The sequence below is a fragment of the Podarcis melisellensis genome (assembly GCF_964234715.1).
Source record: "Podarcis melisellensis genome assembly, chromosome: 17".
Classification (NCBI taxonomy): Eukaryota; Metazoa; Chordata; class Lepidosauria; order Squamata; family Lacertidae; genus Podarcis; species Podarcis melisellensis.
This window is the reverse complement of record NC_138534.1, coordinates 7,620,412-7,641,258: the sequence shown is the minus strand read 5'-3', so window position 1 is coordinate 7,641,258 and position 20,847 is coordinate 7,620,412. Positions and strand designations below refer to the sequence as shown.

Here is a 20,847-nt window from a genome sequence, read left to right as displayed (position 1 = left end):
CAGCTATGCCTCACCCCCATGGGCGTGTACGTGAACTTAATAATTTTTGCTCCAACAATATTTTAATCCCTGTTTCCACTGAGCTTGAACAAATGGTCCTTTCAATTTTATGGTAAGGTACCACACACTTATAGGGACACGGGTGGCGCTGTGGGTTAAACCACAGAGCCTAGGGCTTGCCGATCAGAAGGTCGGCAGTTCGAATCCCCGCGACAGGGTGAGCTCCCGTTGCTTGGTCCCTGCTCCTGCCAACCTAGTAGTTCCAAAGCACATCAAAGTGCAAGTAGATAAATAGGTACCACTCCGGTGGGAAGGTAAATGGCGTTTCCGTGCGCTGCTCTGGTTCGCTAGAAGCGGCTCAGTCATGCTGGCCACATGACCCTGAAGTTGTTTGCTGGGTCCCTTGGCCAATAAAGCGAGATGAACGCCGCAACCCCAGAGTCGGTCACAACTGGACCTAACGGTCAGGGGTCCCTTTACCTTTACTTTACCACACACTTACAACTATTGCAGGCATATCCATATTGCAGAGCTGCTTCTGACACAGGGAGTGGGCAACACAGTGAAGCGACGAGCACGCGCACCACCTACTTGCCTTTAAACCGGGCTCTCCTGCCAATTATGAACTACGATTCCCAGCATGCCACAAGTTGCGCATGCGCCCCAGCCTCCTGTCTAAGGAGTCCGTTTCAACGGACGCGTCAGTTTACTGACAAGGCCTCCGGCCAGTAGGAAGTTGCCAACTCCCAATTCGTTACAGCCGCCCATTGGGCTCGCCCTTTCTACTAGACAGACAGGCCTCTAGTCAAATCCCTGTTGCGGAATGCCTGACTGGCCAATGAAAGGGTGAAGTATCCGGTGAGGGGCGCGGCTTTCGAACCAACGTAGAGGAGGAAGCGCCGACAAGTGACTGACAGCAGCACAGCCCAATGAACCATCGACACCGTCCAATCGGCGCCGGGAGCCGCCTATTTCCCCCTCCCTTCCCCTCCCCTCGCCGAGGTGGGTAGCAACAGTTGCCCCGGTGAGGGAACACGGAGGGCGCCATAGCCACCGTAGTCGTGGCGACCAGGAAACCCGGCAACAACAACAACAACCGCCCACCCTCTCTTCCTCAGCGCGATTCCCGCCAAAATCGAGAAAGGGCACGACAGCCGCGACTCCGTCCCCGCCCTCCCCCTGAGGGGACGCGGCCTCGCGGGGCCGGGACGGTCCAGGTGGGTCCGAGTCCGTTTCCCCTCCTTCCCCCCCCCCCACCACCACCGCTGCAAAATGGCGGGGCCCGCGGCTCCCGCTTGACTCCCCGACGCAGCCGAGGAGGGTGAAGCGAGCGAGCGGCGGCTTTTCTCCGGGCTTTGGCCCCCGCGGCGGCGGCCACTCCAAGCAGGGCTTGTCGGGAAAGGGCCCAGGCCCTGACAGGCGGGGCTTCGGCGCTCCGCAGTGATTGGTGGGCGGGCGGACCAATAGGCGCCGACTGAGGCCCTGAGATTACCCAATCGAGTTTACGGGGAGGCGGGCGTCGACTGCTCCCTCATAGACACGGAGAGAAAAACAGTGACTCACGGACGCGTCATGGCGTCGCAGTGACGTCAAGTGGAGTAGTGGTTTTTTTCCTGTTTGGTTAAAAATGATTGTGACGTCGCACAGCAGTAATAAATGAATAATAATGAAAAAATCACTGCCTCCCTTTCTGGTTAAACATCAATGGGTAGTAGTAACGGCACAGAATTCAGAGAGTACTCTACAGTGATGTAAAGCAAAACATTGGTGTTTTGGGAGGAATGATGTCATAGTGACTCCATAAGTGAGATTTCTATGGGAAGAGTCCATAGGTTAGTAGATAAAGGGATTCTGAAGGTTCAGGATTCAATCTCTAATTTAAAAAGAACCTCAAACTTCTGAAATATTGGCTGCCTGGGGCCTTAGAGAGCTGCAGTTAGGCGATGGTTAGTACTGACCTAAAGATGTATCAGTGGCCTCCCCAGTTATGAGTCAGTTCCTTATATTTGACACATATTAAAGGCCTGGAAGGGACGCAGGTGGCGCTGTGGGTTAAAGCCTCAGTGCCTAGGACTTGCCGATCAAAAGGTCAGCGGTTCGAATCCCTGCGGCGGGGTGCGCTCCCGCTGCTCGGTCCCAGCGCCTGCCAACCTAGCAGTTCGAAAGCACCTCCGGGTGCAAGTAGATATATAGGGACCGCTTACCAGCGGGAAGGTAAACGGTGTTTCCGTGTGCGGCTCTGGCTCGCCAGAGCAGCGATGTCACGCTGGCCACGTGACCCGGAAGTGTCTCCGGACAGCGCTGGCCCCTGGCCTCTTAAGTGAGATGGGCGCACAACCCCAAAGTCTGTCAAGACTGGCCCGTACGGGCAGGGGTACCTTTACCTTTACCTTTAAAGGCCTGGAAGGCTGTATCTCAGTACAGAGAAAGGACCTGCTTTCTATGCAGAAGTTCTTAGTCAATGGCATCTCCCATTAAGGGATCATAGATAGTCTGAGAAAGATTTTGAGAACTGAAGTGAGTGTGGGTAGGCATTAAGGGTCTTATTTGTGCTGGTTCATAATAAACAGACTTGTTGCTACTTCAAATGAGCACTTTTAATAAATTTCTACCTGGCTTGGTCAGTCCTGGTTGGGAGGGCAAGAGCAAGAGGACACCATAACTTCCTGATTCAGATGCAATTGGAAACTAATTGAAGTGTTGTGTCAGAGGGGACAAGGAAGTGCATCAGCATAGGGCTTGTTCCCATCCAGGTTTATGGAATGTTTGGAACTGATATATTCTCAGCATCCAGAGGCTACTTAAAAGAGTGAACCTTTTGGCTGCCTTGTGTTGTTTATATGAAAAAGCAGAGCAGAGATTTAAAAATAATTAATAAACATGTAGTTGTCCTCCTTGGGCATTTGACCTGTATCCCCTGAAGAGCAACTAATGAGCTGTTGAGGGTGGGAGAAGCTGAAGCTGCCGTATCTACTTTTCCTGATCCTTTCTTTTGGACTGGATTATAATATTGGACTTCAAAATGACCTATGGTTCTTCCTGTTACAGACCAGTTAGGCCTGTAGCCCAATTGTTTACATGCTAAAGGATACATTATATTTACTACATGATATGACTTGGGTATATATGAGAATTGTTCCATCCCCCCTGTGTCCCAAAATGTATTAATTATATGCAATCAAAACCCTCTTTTATCTTGAGTTCAAGTAACAGCCGAAAACCAGCAGCTGAAAAGCACATTGTTACTTGCTCATAGCAGCTGCTGCAGGGACAGAAATTACAGCGAGTCAGTTATATGACAGCCCAGGTTGTAGCTCCATCCAAACATGTGGTTGCATCACAGAAAAGATGGAATTTGTGCCATGTGGGCAGGGCTGTCCCGTGGAAGCTATAGCCAGGACAGCCATAGCACACAGCTTTAACTTTAGCTCCTAACTGATTCCTTCCTTCTATTAAGTGGTGAAGGCAAAATTTTGGAGGCCTAAGACAGTGTGCTGATATATTGAAGAATCTGATAATTGTATTCTTCTGACTATATGGCATGATGCACTGTTGCCCAGATAGTGGTGTGATTTAAAATACTATTCAGTTATTGTATTGGGAAGGAGGTAAGTTTTAGTATACAGCAACTGTATTCTTTAGACCAAGAGTAGAGTCTGGGATACTTTCAGACAGCATCCTGCCAACAAAACTGAGACAATTCAGGAAAATATGGATAAAGACTCATTGTGCCTGGAAAAATGTGCTTATTTTGGCACTAGTTCAGGTAAGCTGGGAATAGATTTTAACTTTCTGTCTCCATTTTCCAGTGATGTACGTTTGCCTTGGCTCCTGGCCTATAATATCTATACGTTTCAATGCAGGAATTTAAAATTCTCTACATGAGAAGGCATATGATAATGGTGATAATGAAATGTTGTACAGTACTTAAAAAACAAGGCAAGCTACTAAGAATGCAAGGAGAACACAGTGACAGCCTTTTTCATTCCTAACCTTTCTCTTGTCCCTAGGGAATGTTACCTGCTTTTCAACTGTATCTTTAACAACAGCCGGCGATGTAGGCATTAGGTAGTGATAATGCTTATCTCTATGCCTTGGGAAACGTAACATGCAGATATGTGTACAACAAGCCACTGTTGGCACAAGAGCAGTTCATACTTTTTGATCAGTTGGCAACCCTATCAATAGGGGTGCCCATTCTGCCTTGGAAGGTCACTAGTTCCACAGCTGAGGAGTTCTAGTTTGTGCTCTAAGAGAGCCTTCCCTAAAATCAAATTTTTTCTGTTTCACATTCAGCCCAATTTTAAGCACTTCTACTTGACAGTAAACCTACTTGCTTTTAGTGATATTTGCTTCCAAATAAGTCAGTGATGTGATGCAGAAATTTTTCTAGTGCTTTATTTTCTCTTTGATGAGTTCATTAATAACAATAAATGGATGTCAGTTGCAAATAAATATTTGGCAAGCTTTTCCGTTTCAAAGTTGTAAGCTATTTTGCTTGGATTTAGTCAACAAAAACACTCTCTGAGGCAACAGAAAATTCCTAGTGTGATGTGTTTTGCAAATTTGCTGAGCATCCCCTCTATGCCTTCATTCAAGTTATTTATAAAGATACTGAACAGCAACAGGCCCAGGACAGCATCCTGCGGCACCCCACTTGTCACTTTCCCCCTGGAATGACGAGAAACCGTTGGTGAGCACTCTTTGGGTTCAGTCAGTCAACCAGCTAAAAATCCACATAGAACCTAGGGCAGGCATAGGCAAACTCGGTCCTCCAGATGTTTTGGGACTACAATTCCCATCATCCCTGACCACTGGTCCTGTTAGCTAGGGATCATGGGAGTTGTAGGCCAAAAACAGCTGGAGGGCCAAGTTTGCCTATCCCTGACCTAGGCCCTGGAAATAATCCTCCCTCAGCCGCAGTTCCAAATGTATTGGTTGCCTGTGGTCTTGCACAGCTCCTGTTCATTCAATTGGAGTTTGTGTGATTTCCCACCCAGTGGATTATGCCAAAAACATTTCCGAAAAGCTCTCTGTCTAGAATAATGTCATTCCCTGCTTTGGAAGGGACCCTTTTGAGCCCTTTTGAACATGTGTGTCATATACAGCAAGACTAAACCTTTCAGTTTAATTATCTATCCTGCTGCTGCTTGAGAAACAGTATTTTCAGTGAGATCTCATGAGATCTTGTGGAACACACAAGCTCTCATGAGAATTCTGTGAAATTGGCACCAATGCAAGTGGTGGAGGTTTGTGAGGTGGGTGGTAGGGGACAGCAGCAGGGCAGGGGGGCATTTCCCGTTTCACCTCCAGCAGCGAAATGGGATGCAATGCCCCTGGTTTCTTCTTAAGCCCTAAAGAAATAAGAATGTTGTCTGCATTCAGACATCTGTGTTCCTTCTCAGAGATGGCTGCATTTCAAGAGGTAAATCCAACAAGTGACATAGATATGGTTACTCTGCTGCCAAGTCATGTTTGACAGTCAGTGCAGGATTGCTTCCCCTCTCTTTTTGTATAATGATACCATCAGCTGCAGGCCAGAGAGTACTTCCTGTTCCCCCTCCTGTTTGTGGAGTTCTGTGGATAGGAATAGTTGCTTGTTTTATGAAAAGGAGAACATGGTTAATGTGAGAAGCAAGAGTCAGCAGAGCCTCTGAAGCTAGCGACTTGCCGAGAGTGTGCGCTTCAAATATAATGGACCATGTCTGCCAGTGAGAGACTTGAGTACACAATTCTGATTGGGATCAGGCCCAGTTGTTCTTCGCTGTGACTCTCTGAATCTAAAAACAGCCGGGTCATTTCCAAGTTTGGCTTGTTCCAAAAGGAGTGACCAAGTGTATTGGAACCTTTGGAATGTAGCTTAAGCAGAGAACTGCGCTGTGGATGACATGATCCTGTCTCTCTTGACTCCATTGGCATGAAGGTAACGTCTAGCTACCAGCTCATTTCCAAGGCGAGAAAAGTCAAGAAGGAATACCTGTTTGGAACTAGGACTGAAAAAACTTGGTCAGATTCCCAGCAGCCTTCATAATGTTTTAGGCATCAGCCCTGTACAGGGCTGAACAAAATATACTTAGAATTGAATGAGTATTGACATTTTACTCACACTACTTTCATAGCATACCAGAAGAAAGAGTATGGATTTAAGTATAGAATTATGAAAAAAGTAGTGGTATTAGAGAGCTGCTGTCGCTCAGAGTAGATAGTCCTGGGCTACAGGTGACTAGTGGTCTGACTCAAAATAAATTAGCTTCAGATGTACATAGCCAACAGGTTGCCAAACTGTGTAACTCAAAATAATATTAGGATTGTTTTGCACAGTTAATTGAGGATAGAAAAATCGAGGAAGGCAGCTTTATCCCAGACCTTACAATTTTCACCAGTAGATTCTTGGAAACTTGACAGCTCAGAAGCAAGACTTGAAGCCATAAATAACCAGTAGCAGACAGAGAGGCGAAGTGATTTCTCATTTCACCTGACTTCTGGTTGCCTGTGTTACTGCTGTGATGAGGTAAGTGTGGTGCAATCCTATGCTCCTGCTGGTGGGTTTGCACTACACTGACCTCACTGCCATCTTGCCTTTCCCTTCTCTGCCCCAGTATCCTGCTTGGCAGGGGGTTGGACTCGATGGCCCTTGTGGTCTATTCCAACTCTATGATTCTATGATCAATGTGAGTGACGAGGTCTGATGAGTACTGCTGCCTCACCCTGCTTTCTGCTGTTGTAAATACCAGTGCTAATAAGACAGCCACTTTGCCCATACAGTTAAGTGCACAGCAGTTTCTTTCCCCCATATTATAACTAGCTGGATGGGAGTGAGGAAAATTGAGTTTCATTATTTTACAAAAGCTTCCTTACCTGGTTATCTAGGAATAACCATTGCAGGGGCCCACACAGGTGGCTGCTTACAAGTCTGAGTCATATTTTTCATACCATGTTCCAACTAGAGTCCATTGAAGAACACATTTTAAACTGGGCTCCCAATCCTTGTGTAAAAATAAACAGGCAAAATTCTCATTTTGTTACATACATGCTACCATTTCAACTCCAGAGGAGGCAAGATCACCCACTAAAAAGAAATGATCCCTTACAGTGGCAGCTGCCCTGACCTGGATCTCACTGTAGCACCAAGTCCACTGCATCTCCAGGAGCAATGCTGAAGCAGTCAAGCTGGACATTTCAAGAGAACAGTCTTGGTGTTTGAATTGCTAAGTGTTTTCTCCCTTTTCACCAAACACAGAAGGAGCAGCTCTGTGTCACTGTGTTGTAAGGAAAAGTCTGTACCATGGAAGAAAATAAATAGGCCACAGGAAGAATGGCCTCCTGCTGGCAGTGATTACTATAAGATAGGGTCGCCATATTTCAAGCAGTGAAAATCTTTTTGTTTTGGAAATTTGAAGTTTTGGGCTATTTTTAAGGAAATTCAGCAAAATCTAGACTTCCGGCATGGGTTGCCATATGTCTGGATTTTCCAGGACATTTCAGCATTTTCCACCCAGATATTCCTTCCGACTGTTGTATTCCAGCTATATCCAGGAAATTCTGGATGCATGGCAATAAGAACGAAAATGTATACTGTTGAAGAGATTCACTACAGGAGTAACTGCAGGAGCACTTGTTTTTCCTTGGCTCTCTATGTCACAAATAGTGAGAGTTGGCCTGCAGTCATCCAGGACTAGCAATTTCTTGAGGCATTAGCCTCAATTTCTATAGTAAATGTACCCCTGCCCATACGGGCCAGTCGTGGCCGACTCTAGGGTTGTGCGCCCATCTCACTTAAGAGGCTGGGGGCCATCGCTGTCCGGAGACACTTCCGGGTCATGTGGCCAGTGTGACGAAGCTGCTCTGGCGAGCCAGCACCAGCACAGCACACGGAAATGCCGTTTACCTTCCCACTATAAAGCGGTACCTATTTATCTACTTGCACTTAAGAGTGCTTTTGAACTGCTAGGTGGGCAGGAGCTGGGACTGAACGACGGGAGCTCACCCCGCCGCGGGGATTCGAACTGCCGACCATACGATTGTCAAGTCCTAGGCACTGAGGTTTTCCTCACAGCGTCACCCGCGTCCCTCAATTTCTATAGTACAGGATGCCAATTTCTGGGTTTTTTAAGTCAACCGGCCTCTGGCATTGACCTTGAGGAGTAGTGCACCATTCAGATGGAACTGTCTTCTTTCTTACATTCCACAAAGGCTGCAGTTTTTGTGGGGAAACGCCTCCCCCCCCCCCCAGGCACAGATAGATACTGGAAAGCTAGTACAGTCATACCTTGGAAGCTGTGTGCCTTTAAAAGTGTGACATGTTCCTGATACTGGCCAGGACCAGTGCCTGGATGCAACCTGGATGTTGAACCAGTTCTTGAATGCACTCATTTTGAGTGGATGAGAATTATTAGACTGAAGCTGAATCCTGCTAGGACAGAGACACTGTGGGCAAGTGGTTTTCAGGTCCAAGAACTGGGGAGTCTGCCTGTTCCAGAAAGGGTTGTGCTCCCCCTGAAAGAACAGGTAATCACTTTAGGCCTGCTTTTGAAACCATCTTTGCCCATAGAGACTCAGGTGGCCTCTGTGTTGAAGAGCACCTATCATCTGCTTCAGTTGATGTGTCAACTGCATCCTTTCCAGGACAGGGATAACTTGGCCACTGTGACACACAGGTTTGCAACCTCATGTCTGGAGTATTGTAATACACTCTGTGTGGGGCTTCGCTTGCAGCTGATCCAGAATAGTGCAGCCTGGGGGTTGCTCTTTATTCAGCATGCCAGTGCTGAGGAATCTGCCCTGGCTGCCTATTAGCCACAGAGCCAGTTTCTTACTTACATACAAAGCCCTAAATAACTCTAGACCAGGTTACAAAAAAACCTGCCTTCCTGTTCATCACCAGTAAGGGCACTATGATTAGCCAGTGGAATACAGTTTTGCCATGGCCTGATGATTTTGACTTACGTTAACATAGGGGTAGACTTTATCCACTAGTGGCACAAGTGTTTTGGAATGCTTCGTTGCTGAAATACCAGAGTCCCCCTCAGTGTGGGCATTCTGCCAGCTCCTGAGGGGAAAAAAACTGTTTAGGCAAGCATTTCCCTAAGCAGAAATTGTGATTTTATTGCTTTAACTGTTCTGTTTTTCAATTGTTCATTTAATTGTATATTTTAATTAAAGATAATTTTATTGCTATTTTAATTATGGGTTGATTTTATAGTTGTAAACCACTTAGAAGATATTTTGGCATATAAGCAATACAGTGGTGCCGCAGGTTAAGTACTTAATTCGTTCTGGAGGTCCGTTCTTAACCTGAAACTGTTCTTAACCTGAAGCACCACTTTAGCTAATGGGGCCTCCTGCTGCCGCCGCGCCGGCAAAGCACAATTTCTGTTCTCATCCTGAAGCAAAGTTCTTAACCCAAGGTAATATTTCTGGGTTAGCGTAGCCTGTAACCTGAAGCGCACGTAACCTGAAGCGTATGTAACCCGAGGTACCACTGTATATAAATTAATAAACGAGAATAACAAATAATAATGTAAACCAAAGGTATGTCTTAAAATACCCACTTGCATTCCCCTAAAGCTTCAGATTGAAAGTGAAGATTGGCAGTGGTGGGCAGCTATTTGCCCAAGAAACTGGTCTGCCATTACTGATTTTTATTGATTTATCGTACCATAGAATTCCTGAGTTTCCTGGAGGAGTTTGAAAACCACTGTGGTGTGATATAAAACATAAAGGGCATCTAATTTCAGCCCTAAGCATATCAATAAGAATGGTCTGAGTGTTTTTCTTACTATAATAAGAACAGATATGACTAAAAATAAAAATAGCACAGCTTATTTGGTGTAGTTTGTTGTCGGTAAGGGGACTTAGCACAGATGTACCTCCCTTTCTGGGTTCAGTACTAATTCAGAGGAATGCTTTTCCATAAATTAAGCCTATTTCTTTTCTATGTTTAATTTTCTTTGCATGCTTAATTTTCATCATACCCAGCTAGTAAATCATAGTAGTGCCTGGTGCACTTGAATTGCCCATTGTTCCTCTTGATAAGATGCTTCTCTGCTCATTACCAAGTGTTGGGCTATTGCCATTTGTTTCTTGGGTTACATTGCCTCTGAAGGAGCAGGTACACACTTTGTGGGTACTTCTCAATCCATTGCTGTGACTTGAGGTTCAGGTGGCCTCAATGGCTCAGAGTGCCTTCCATCAGCTTTGGCTGGTGCCCCAGGTACGCCCCTGTTTAGACAGGGATAGCCCAACTTCTGTTGTCTGTGCTCTGGTAACCTCTAGGTTAGATTACTGCAACGTGTCATACCTTGGACTGTCTCTGAAGACGCTTTGGAAACTTCAGCTGGTGCAGAATTCAGCAGCCAGGGGCGAGACGATTTGACTATATAACACCAATCCTGGCCCGACTGCACTGGCCAACAATTAGTTTCTGGTCCTAATTAAAAGTGCTAGTTTTGACCTATAAAGCCTTAAGTAGCTCAGGGCTGCAATACTTAAAGGACCACCTTTCCCCACATGAACCGACCCAGACCCTGTAACTATCAGCCCTTTCTGCGGTGGTTCCCCATTTGTGGAATATTCTCCCAGGGAGGTTTGGCTGGTGCATTCACTTTTAGACTCCAGGCGAAAACATTCCTCTTCAACCAGGCCTTTGACTAATTAAACAATCTATGACCTTTTAAACTGGAGGTGAATGGGTGGGTATTGTTTCTGTATGTTACTATGCTATGTAATTTTGTGTTTTTACATTTTAATAATCCTGGAGATTGTACAGCTTGTGATTCAGTCCTCAGTTTCTCATCTCTGACATGGGCTAAATCTGTTTGCTACTGATACAATACTGAATTTCGGAAAGTTGTGAATGTGAAATACAACATGTACGGCCATTCAGAATACACTTGAGTAAATGCAAAGTGGTGTTCTCTGGTCTCCCAGATTTCTAGGCAGATCTTCTGCAGCATACCTGTTGCCACTCTTTTCTGTAATTGGCTGCAATTAGATATTGAGCATGGTGTGTTATTAAGTTAGTGTTCAGTGAACAGAACTGTACGGAGCTTTTTCTGTCTATGGAATGCTTTATAATTGATTAATTTTTCCTTCTTTTTTGTTTTTATTTGTTTTTCCTCTTTTTTTTCTTCACCGAAAGGAAGCAAAAAAAAAGCCTTATTTATTATCATTTTCCCCACTGTTGGCATGGCAACACAGGCGTACGTTACAGAATTACAGGCAGCGCAACAACAGTCACAACAACAGTCACAGCAACAGCCAGCAGCAACAGTGGCCACAGCAGCACCTGTGGTGGTGGCAGCAGCTCAGCAACAATATGTGGCAGAATTGCAAAGTGCGCAGCAGCAACAGCCTGCTTCGAAACAGTATGTCACGGAAATCCCACCTCCCCAGACACAGGCTCCACCTACTGGGCAACAAACACCAACGCCAGCCCCACAGCAGTACATAGTAGTAACTGTTTCTGGTAAGTATGTGTGCGGCAAGGGGGAAAGGGTGTGTCCTGGTACCTGAATGGATGAAGCATTTTACAGCCTGCAAAGGAGGCAAGTAGTCTGTAGAAAAATCCAGGGTCCTCCACTGACTCTGTCATCACAAAACAGTCACCTGTGGCAGAGGAGAGAGTTCCGTCAGCAGCTATCTCTTGAACCAATCAGGGCATAAGCTCGTCGGTCTTCTCTTGAAAACAGTCAAGAATGGAGATCCCACCACATTCCTAGATAACTTGTTTGATTGATCAGCTACTTCTATTTTATACACACACACACACACACACACACACACACACACACACACATATATATTCCAACTCTACAATTCTATGAAAATGTCCTCAAATAGCTACCTTAAATTTGCCTTTGAATGATTTGCATCCCATTGCTCCTTATCCTATCCTAAGCGGGCACTTTGGGGGGTGGGGAAACACAGATGGTTGTCTTTTGGTAGTTTTTTGGCAAATCCAGGTCTTTCTAGTCCTGAGAGATATGTGCAAATAGCATTAACTTACTTATTTGTTTTGGAACTTATTCATTATAGGCTCGGTATAGGCCCTTCTTTCTGTGTGAGACCCCCCCATTTAGAGTGCACAATTTTAACTGTATTTAAATATATCTCCCAGACCATCTTGAAAGCTTAGAGCAAGTGTGTGTGTGTGTGCGCGCGCGTGTGTGTGCGTGCGTGCATGTGCATGCATCCCTGTGTGTGTAAAATAGTTCCAACTGATTACTAGCTTAAACCTGACTCAAAAGTCAGGTTTAGTACCTTTGCTTTTCCAACATTGAATGAATTTTTGTCCATAATAGTTCATAGGTTCAGGACATATTTTCTCAAGCAGTCCTTCTCAGGCTGTGGCTATGCAGTATTATTTGCACTCTTCATAACACCCAATTTGAACTGGTTTGCCATCTGAACACTGGCTTGCCATCTGAACACTGTGCATGCCAGCTTCCCTAGGCTTATTATCTGCTCCAAGCCAGGGATTCTCAAACTGGCTATTAGAGCCAGTATGGCGTAATGGTTAGAGTGTTGGACTATGACCTGGGAGACCAGGGTTTGAATCCCCCCTCAGCCATGAAGTTCATTAAGTGTCCTTGGGCCAGTCACCATCTTTTAACCTAACATATCTCACAGGGTTGTTATGAAGATGAACGGGGGTTGGGGAGAACCATCTACACTACCTCAAGCTCCTTGAAAGAAATGGTGGTATGTAATGGTGGTATGTGGGGGTCCTGCCACTGAGCACAGTAGTTCTGCATCCTTATCTTCAACTATCTGCAACGTAGCATGCATCAACAAATTGACAAAACACCTTAACTGGCACTTTTAAATGTACCGTATTTTGCGCCCCATAGGACGCACCTAGTTTTTTGGGGGAAAAATAAATAAATATATATATATTTCCCCCCCAGGTGCGGGGCTGGAAGAACCAGGTTGGGGAACAGCGGGAAGGCGCGCTCCACCTCCCCGCTGTCCCCCGAGCTTGTGGGGCTGGCGATGGGGAGAAGTGCGCTGAGTCCGGGACTGGAGGCAGCTCTCCGCAGCCATCGGGAGCGGGGCGGGACTTTGCTCCCCGCTCCCGATGGCCACGCAGAGCTGCGCTGAGCCCGGGACTGCAGGCAGCTCTGCGCAGCCATTGGGAGCCGGGCGGAACTTCGCGCCCCGCTCCCGATGGCCGTGCAGAGCTGCGCTGAGCCCGGGACTGGAGGCAGCTCTGCGCAGCCACCGGGAGCCGGGCGGGACTTCGCGCCCCACTCCCGATGGCCGTGCAGAGCTGCGCTGAGCCCGGGACTGCAGGCAGCTCTGCGCAGCCACCGGGAGCCGGGCGGGACTTCGCGCCCCGCTCCCGATGGCTGTGCAGAGCTGCGCTGAGCCCAGGACTGGAGGCAGCTCTGCGCAGCCACCGGGAGCCGGGCGGGACTTTGTGCCCCGCTTCCGATGGACACGCAGAGCTGCGCTGAGCCCGGGACTGGAGGCAGCTCTGCGCAGCCATCGGGAGCCGGGCAGAACTTCGCGCCCCGCTCCCGATGGCCACGCAGAGCTGCGCCGAGCCCAGGACTGCAGGCAGCTCTGTGCAACCCTTGGAGCCGGTCTCCCGAGGGTTGCGCAGAGCTTCCTGAAGCCTGGAGAGCGAGAAGGGTCGGTGCGCACCGACCCCTCTCGCTCTCCAGGCTTCAGTGAAAGCCTGCATTCGCCCCATAGGACGCACACACATTTCCCCTTCATTTTTGGAGGGGAAAATGTGCGTCCTATAGGGTGAAAAATACAGTATTTGTTGGTGTGAATGAGAATTTGAATAGCAAGGAGCTTCTAGGGCACCTTGGTTGCAGCTTGTCTCACTTTAGCAAGATTTTGGAAAGACCTAATGGGCAATGATTTCAAACTGGCATGGCAAAGTCCGGCATACTTCTCTTTCAGAAAAACTTACCTCTAAGCTTTGATTTCCACGTGGGCGTACAAAATTGGACAATTTTGTAGTAACATGGTATAACTTTATCACCTATGTCAACAACAAGATAATTGGATATCGGACCCCCATCGCAATATGCTAAAATTTGGAACGCTTAAAGTTGCATCTGGATTTCGGCCCCTGCTTACCTGACTTTCTGATTATATGTCTTTCCCTGTCTTTTTAGTTGGCATTTATAAGCTGCCAGCACTCTTTTCTTTTCTCAGTTCTCCTGGAAAAGCACAGCTGTCAGTCCACAAAAGGTCATGATGTTGGCAATGTTTTAAAATGTAGGTCCCCTTAAAATTCTGTAAATTCCAGAAATAAAGCATAAAAGATGCCCTACTCCACCCACAAAAGTTCTGCAGGTCAGCCTACTGCTTTTCAAGACAGACTAATAGGTATTTTAAAAAATATATTCAGTAAAAGAACCAGAACAAAGATATGCTGGCTGCACAGGTCTAATAAAAGAAAAAGCAGCCATTTCCTAATCTGGGCTCTGGTGCAGATCCATAAAGGAGGGTCAGTAGCCTCACTTCAGAAAAAAACCCCTGTAGGTTAATAAGTTAGAATGTATATACAGAGTTGCAGTTGATAAAAGAGTTTTGCAGAATTCTTTCTGGCTCCAGCATCAACAATGAAGATTTGCATTTAGAACTTAAGTGTAGCAATGAGAATAGAACCCAGCTTAGTCTTCCGCAGCAGGTCTTTGCTGTCACTAATCAGTTTTTTATGATTGTCAGTGAAATTATCTACATATTTTTTTAGTTATTCTGGTCTATAGTCTGCATCCAGTCTACTGGGAGACATGACATGAACTCTGCATCAGAGCTCTGCGCAGGCCTACTGATCAGTGGTGAGATTCTAGCCAGTTTAAATGGGAGAGGTTCAAGCACATACTGAACTCTTCCACTTTTACGTTAATGATACTTGAAAATGTTTTAACTTTCACTGGATTATGCCACAAATAGGCATTTAGAGCTGAGCTCATTGATTGCTACAGCATATTGCATTGGACTTTCCACACTCTGTTTCTTGCCATGGGCACCCAGGAAGATCAGACTAAACGGGAAAATCTCTGTAGCCATTTTCACTGAATGTTTTGACCTGCTTGGTGGAAGAAACACATGAATAACATTGCCTTCCATGGCACTTAACTTGTACAACTCTAGACAAAGGTGATCAGTACAAGCTCCACTTCAAGGGTGTTCAGGTCCTTGTACAAGTGTGTGTGTGTGTGTGTGTGTGTGTGTGTGTGTTTGTGTGTGTTTGTGTTTGACAGAGCTGGCCCAAGATATTCTGGTTGCTGAGGCATAAAATGCATTGCCATCTGCTAATTAGCATGGGATGCAATCCTCTAGGAAGTTCTTCTGTGCATGCTTCATTAAAATGCATAGAGGTTGCACAGACATTGTGCTTGATGGGTCATGTCTGTCATGTCTTCAATTGTGCTATCTTACTGGCTTGTAGGATCAGCTGTGTTGCCTTGCTTCCTGGTGGAGCCTTCTCCGTATCTTAAGAAGGCAAGGCAAACAGCCAGATAGAATTCCTGCTGTCTTTCTTAGTGTAATGCAGCACTTCAGCTGGCCTGAAATATGATACAAAGAAACCTGGACTGCTTCTGATTCTAATCAGGTAGCTCCTAAGCTGCAGAGTGAAGTTGTTTGATTTGCCTTGTGGTTGAGCTTTTTCCAGAGAGTGTAGATTTCCATATCTATGGAAAGCAACTGAAAAAAACTGGCAGAATTCAACTTTGCACTATTGAGTCCTGTTGAAATATTGAATGTCTGTTGGATTTGGTGCATTCTCCCAGTTCTAGTCTTTCCTTCAGCTTAGTTCTTACTCTTTTCAGTCAGTAGAGCTGGAAACTCTGCTGGATTTTTCAAACGAAGGTTCATGTGATCCTTTAAAAAAATAGTACATTCTTACCAGGATCCAGACTCGGAACCTGTTTTCAGTATCAGGGTCTAATCTTAGAAGGAGTATTGAAGGAAAGTGCCTCTAAGCATGAACAGGGTATAGATGAGGGAAGAGGGGTATTTTTGTGAGTTCAGAAAATGTTTGATATTGGTTGCATTTTGCCTGTTTCACATTTCTACATTTTCCTCCCTGCTTCAGCTGCTATCGCTTCTGTTTCTACTTAAGTGTATAGCTCTTTTCATAAAAGGTAAAGGTAAAGGTACCCCTGCCCGTACGGGCCAGTCTTGACAGACTCTGGGGTTGTGCGCCCATCTCACTTAAGAGGCCAGGGGCCAGCGCTGTCCGGAGACACTTCCGGGTCACATGGCCAGTGTGACATTGCTGCTCTGGCGAGCCAGAGCTGCACACGGAAACGCCGTTTACCTTCCCGCTGGTAAGCGGTCCCTATTTATCTACTTGCACCCGGAGGTGCTTTCGAACTGCTAGGTTGGCAGGCGCTGGGACCGAGCAGCGGGAGCGCACCCCGCAGCAGGGATTCGAACCGCCGACCTTTCGATCGGCAAGTCCTAGGCGCTGAGGCTTTAACCCACAGCGCCACCTGTGTCCCTAGCTCTTTTCATACACTGTGTCAAAACTGGACAAGAAGGCCAGGAGGCAAATGGACAGGAGAGGCTCTGCATATAGACCGTCACAGAGATGGTCATTCCTAGTCAGTTCAGCCAAAATTGGGCTAAGCGGAACAATGGCCTATTGCAATTTAAAGCAGCTTCATATTTTTCAGCAGTGGAGTGGAATAATATTTGACCTTGCTCATGGGGAAGGGCCAGAGCTCATTGGTAGAATACATGCTTTTCAGAGGGAAGCCCGCAGGTTCAATCTCTGGCAGCTCCAGTTAAAATAATCAATTAGCAGGTGATGGGGGAAGTCCACTACTTGAAATCCTGGAGATTCATGAAGTAGTGACAGTACTGGATTTCACCTGGTACAAGACAGCTTCTTCCTTTCTTCTTATTTGAGAAACTGAGTCTAGAACAGATCTCTGGGTTTTTTAAATCTTTCTTTTCAGGCACCACTATTAATCGCCTCCTTCCTTCTTTGTATCCCATAAGTGACCACTGGGCAAATTACCGTATATGCTTGTGCTTGTTTAGAAAACACAACCTCTCTCAATTTATATTTACTTGTTGGCCAGTTACATTGTCTGAATTTATCAGCTTTTAAAAATCAATCCATTAATATTAAAGTCGCATTTTCTGTAAGTTGTCAGAATTATTATTCTTATTATTCTTTTACTCCGCTGCTGTTATAACACGTGCTTTGGACAAAATCAGAGATAACAAAAGAGTAAGGTGATATCTTCTGCTGATGTAGGGATATGCAGGGTTTCGAGTTACACTGACCTCTTCATTCAGCAAATGGAAGAAAGCCACTAATTTTCAGCTACACTGAAAAACAAGTGCACTTAAAAACAGAAATAAAGATGGCTAGGAAGGCAGTGTTCACATTCACTCTAGATGAAGTCCAACTCTCCTGCTTCATGTATTCTGCTAAATTGTTTTTGAAACTTTTTCTCAGGCTGCAATCATAACCCTGCTCATTTGGGAATAAGCCCCAATGAATTCAGTTTGCTTTTGAGTAGACATTCCGCTGCCAGTGAGAGTTTTATTTGGATGTTCAGAAAACTCACATTACCTTTTGCCCCCTTCTTTGTCAAACAATGCAGAGCACATTTGAGCGAGCTGGCAGAGTGGCATCTGTGGTCATAGCAGGTTTCTCTTTGGGTTGATGCTAGAGATATATAGCCAGTCCTGTTTCATTTCAGTGAAGTCGAACTGAACAGTTTTATAGCAGCTGAGGACTTTGCTCAAAGATTTTATTCTGGATAATCTTGCCATTATTGTTTTTAAGGTTTTTAAAATCCTAGTTAAATTATGTCCTTCGGCTGAGTTGCCAAAGTGTGTAGCTCATTAAATGATGGCTAGCGGTGATATTCCAAAATCCATATCAAGGCAATACCCTTATTTGGCAGATAAAACTATATCCCCAAATAGTGTGCAAGCTTTTGAGTTCTCCAGCTCTTCATTGGGCTAGATGCTAAACAAAATCATGGAAAGTGAAGAACAAACAAACAAACAAAAGTCTTATTTTGAAGCTATGGAGTCCGCATCTGGTCACAGTATTAAGATGATGTTTCAACTAACGATGGAGACAGACCAGAGCAACAGTACACATTAGCCTAGAAAGAAAAATGGAAAATTAAGGCAGGCAACAAGCTTCCAGAAAATATGAAAAGAACACAGAGATGTTCAATAATCTCTCTTTTAACAAAATGACAATGTCAGCAAACCATGGTTGCCTTAGGCAAGTAACTCTCTTAACCTGCCCATTCTGCAATATGGGAATAAGAATACTGGCCATGCAAAGTTACCAGGATCAGTGCTAATTCCAGTGGGCTTTGTTCCTTTAGGTTTATTCCTGTGACTTGTTTCCAAAAGAAGTTAAGGCTGTGCATATGTGTTTGTGTGCAGGGGCGCCGACTTATAAAAAATATTGGGGGGGGCGGGGGCCCATACCGACTTATAAAAAATATTGGGGGGGCCCAAGACCTCCAAACCGCTGCTGCTGGGGGAACGAAAGGGGTGAGCCCCGGGCTGCCCCGACCTTAAGTGAACCTGTGAGGGCCTGCCCTTTGCGGCAGCCGGTTGGCTGCCGCCGTGGGCGGTGAATATTAATGAGCTAGGGGGAATCCCCGCTTCTCGCGCGGGGCTGACGCCAGCCCCGCGAGATTGTTGATGGGTCGAGAGCCCGCAACCCCACCCCCTCTCTACATCGGGAGTGGCTTTGTTTTAACTCATTACTGAATGTATTTTAAAAGGTAACTATCGTCAAACAAGGAAAATAAAAAATACCAACATAATTTTGTGATTTTACAAAGCATAATATAACTAATAATTTTCTTAAATTATTGGGGCGGCGGAGCCCCCCCAAACGAATTTTTGAGGGGGCTCGGGCCCCCTCAGGCCCCATGGAGTCGGTGCCTATGTTTGTGTGCATGCAGACACACACTTGTGCAGATACATGCCCTGTTCCTCTGCTGAGCTCCCAGGGGATCATAAACCCTGTTATAATTGGAAGTATACTCCTTTAATACTCTGGTAAAAATAGTTCTAGTACCAATATGTCCTGAAATTAACAAGGGGGAAAGAAAGATTGAATGAAAGTTTGCTTATCTTTGGGCCTTGAGGTAAGAGCAGTAGTGAGAGGAGGGGGGCAAGCTGTGGAAAGGTTCTGCCTTCCAGTGATCAAAGCCTGTCCATTTTTCCTTGATTAGCATGTCAGAGTTGGCAAATCTAGAAATTGTGTCACTGGGGCATTGAACAGAATGCTTGTTCATTCCAGGCAAAGGGCCTATTCAAAAATGCTCCCATCTGGCAGTGGTTTAGGTCTTGTACAGTGTAAAGCCCAATCACTACAAGCTAAATTCTGCTTATCCCAGGTCCAACCCTTTTAACTTTTATTTTTGTCAGGCTCTTTTTCAGTCCCCCTTTTTCTGGTCCTGCTTCTTCCTGTTTGCTTTGATCTTATATGCTCCCATTCCCCAGAAAAGAGCAACTGCTTTCAGATAACTTGTCTGCATTTTCTTTAGTTGTCTTTTCAAGGAAGGCTCATTATGACAGTCTGTTGACCCTCTAGCCTAGAATACCAGGCCCTCTGTTGTCAGCCACAGCAGAATATCCTGATTAAAGTAGGATTTTCAGAGTTCCAGAACCGAAGGTAGCTCTGTGAATGTTGGGAGGTACAAGCGGATACCCTCCAACATTTCTCTTATGAAAATAGGGACGTCCCATTCCATATTGATAATTTTACTATTTAGACCCCCCCCCCACCTTACTGGGTTGTCCCAGCTGCTCTGGGCAGCTTCTAACATGTATAAAAGCATAATAAAACATTAAACATTAAAAAACTTACTTAAATAGGGTTACCTTCAGACGGTTCTGGGGTCAGATAATTCTGTTCCCTCCAACATTTCTCCAATCAAAATAGGGATATCTTACCATACTTTCCAACATTTATCAAATGAAAATAGGGACATCCTAAGGAAAAGTGGGACATTCCAGGATCAAATCAGAAACCAGGACGGCTTCTCTAAGTCAGGGACGTCCCTGGAAAATAGGGACACTTGGAGCGTCTGCAAGCGCCTTGTCAATAACTGAATAGATCTCTTCCAGCTATTTTGTAGATGGAACACTCTCTCATCGTTGAGATGTCTGCCATATGATTTTGCACTCCTCAGTTCAGACATGTGCATAGTCATATTGGTTATGTAGTTGCTGATAATTCTTCATGTTAGAAGAGCTGAAGCTTTTAAACAGAGCCCTTTTTGAAACCCTACTTATGATGCTAGTTTTTCTAAGGACATAAGTGCACAAGCCTATTGCAGGTGGCCCAGAGTGACTTCACCTGCCCTTTTTCTCCCTCCTGCTGTGCATGTTAAATGAGACACTCGTGAAACGTGAACTCCTGCTTCGTGATTACAATCGGGTGAACAGCCGGCATCCGCCACCCCATCCTGAGGAGAACAGAGGGTGTACCTACTACAATGCGAATGTTTATTTGAAACCAACCTGTCTGGAGCTTTGGTAGGAACTAGCAGGGATTATCTGGCCAAGGTTACAGTTTATAAAAGCCTTGTCTGTTTTATTCTCAAGGAAAGGAACAACTAGAACTGAAACCCTTTTTACAGCCTCACCATGTATTATGATTGCCTTTATGCAATGCCTTTTGACCGTAAGTACTTGGGAAGGGATTTCTACTTAGGATCAGCCCAATTGTGACAGAGGTCAGAGCTTTTCTAAATCACATTCTCTGCTTTTTTTGCAAATCCGTTATGGTCACTGGAATTACAGCAAAAAAAGAAGCAAACTGTATTCAAGCAGGGCATTGTTAAAACCAACTCCTGAGCACCAAGAGTTCATAACTCT

At 45.5% G+C, this 20,847-nt stretch overlaps 1 protein-coding gene and 1 long non-coding RNA gene across 7 annotated transcripts in view; one reads left to right on the top strand and one right to left on the bottom strand.

Annotated features, from left to right (window-relative positions):
- The first annotated feature begins 1,078 nt into the window (after positions 1-1,078).
- RFX1 (regulatory factor X1) overlaps positions 1,079-20,847 on the top strand; it is a 45,907-nt gene continuing 26,138 nt past the window's right edge. For 3 of the 4 annotated variants that reach the window (XM_081893872.1, XM_081893874.1, XM_081893871.1), the window contains exons 1-2: positions 1,079-1,217; positions 11,141-11,467. In XM_081893872.1, the coding sequence (XP_081749998.1) occupies positions 11,188-11,467 (280 nt within the window). In that variant the 5' untranslated portion in view covers positions 1,079-1,217; positions 11,141-11,187. Of the gene's footprint in view, positions 1,218-11,140; positions 11,468-14,623; positions 14,802-20,847 lie in introns of those variants that run through there. The other variant, XM_081893873.1, reaches the window with a different exon arrangement.
- Positions 2,399-14,459, bottom strand: LOC309360362. 3 transcript variants are annotated; one of them, XR_014164050.1, is made up of 5 exons: positions 14,095-14,459; positions 11,511-11,607; positions 8,947-9,049; positions 6,859-6,986; positions 2,399-5,577 (listed from the first exon to the last, which is right to left on the bottom strand). It is a non-coding gene; the product is annotated as an uncharacterized lncRNA (long non-coding RNA). The 3 variants fall into 3 exon arrangements; XR_014164052.1 differs by having other exon boundaries at positions 2,399-5,934; positions 14,095-14,230; XR_014164051.1 differs by lacking the exon at positions 8,947-9,049.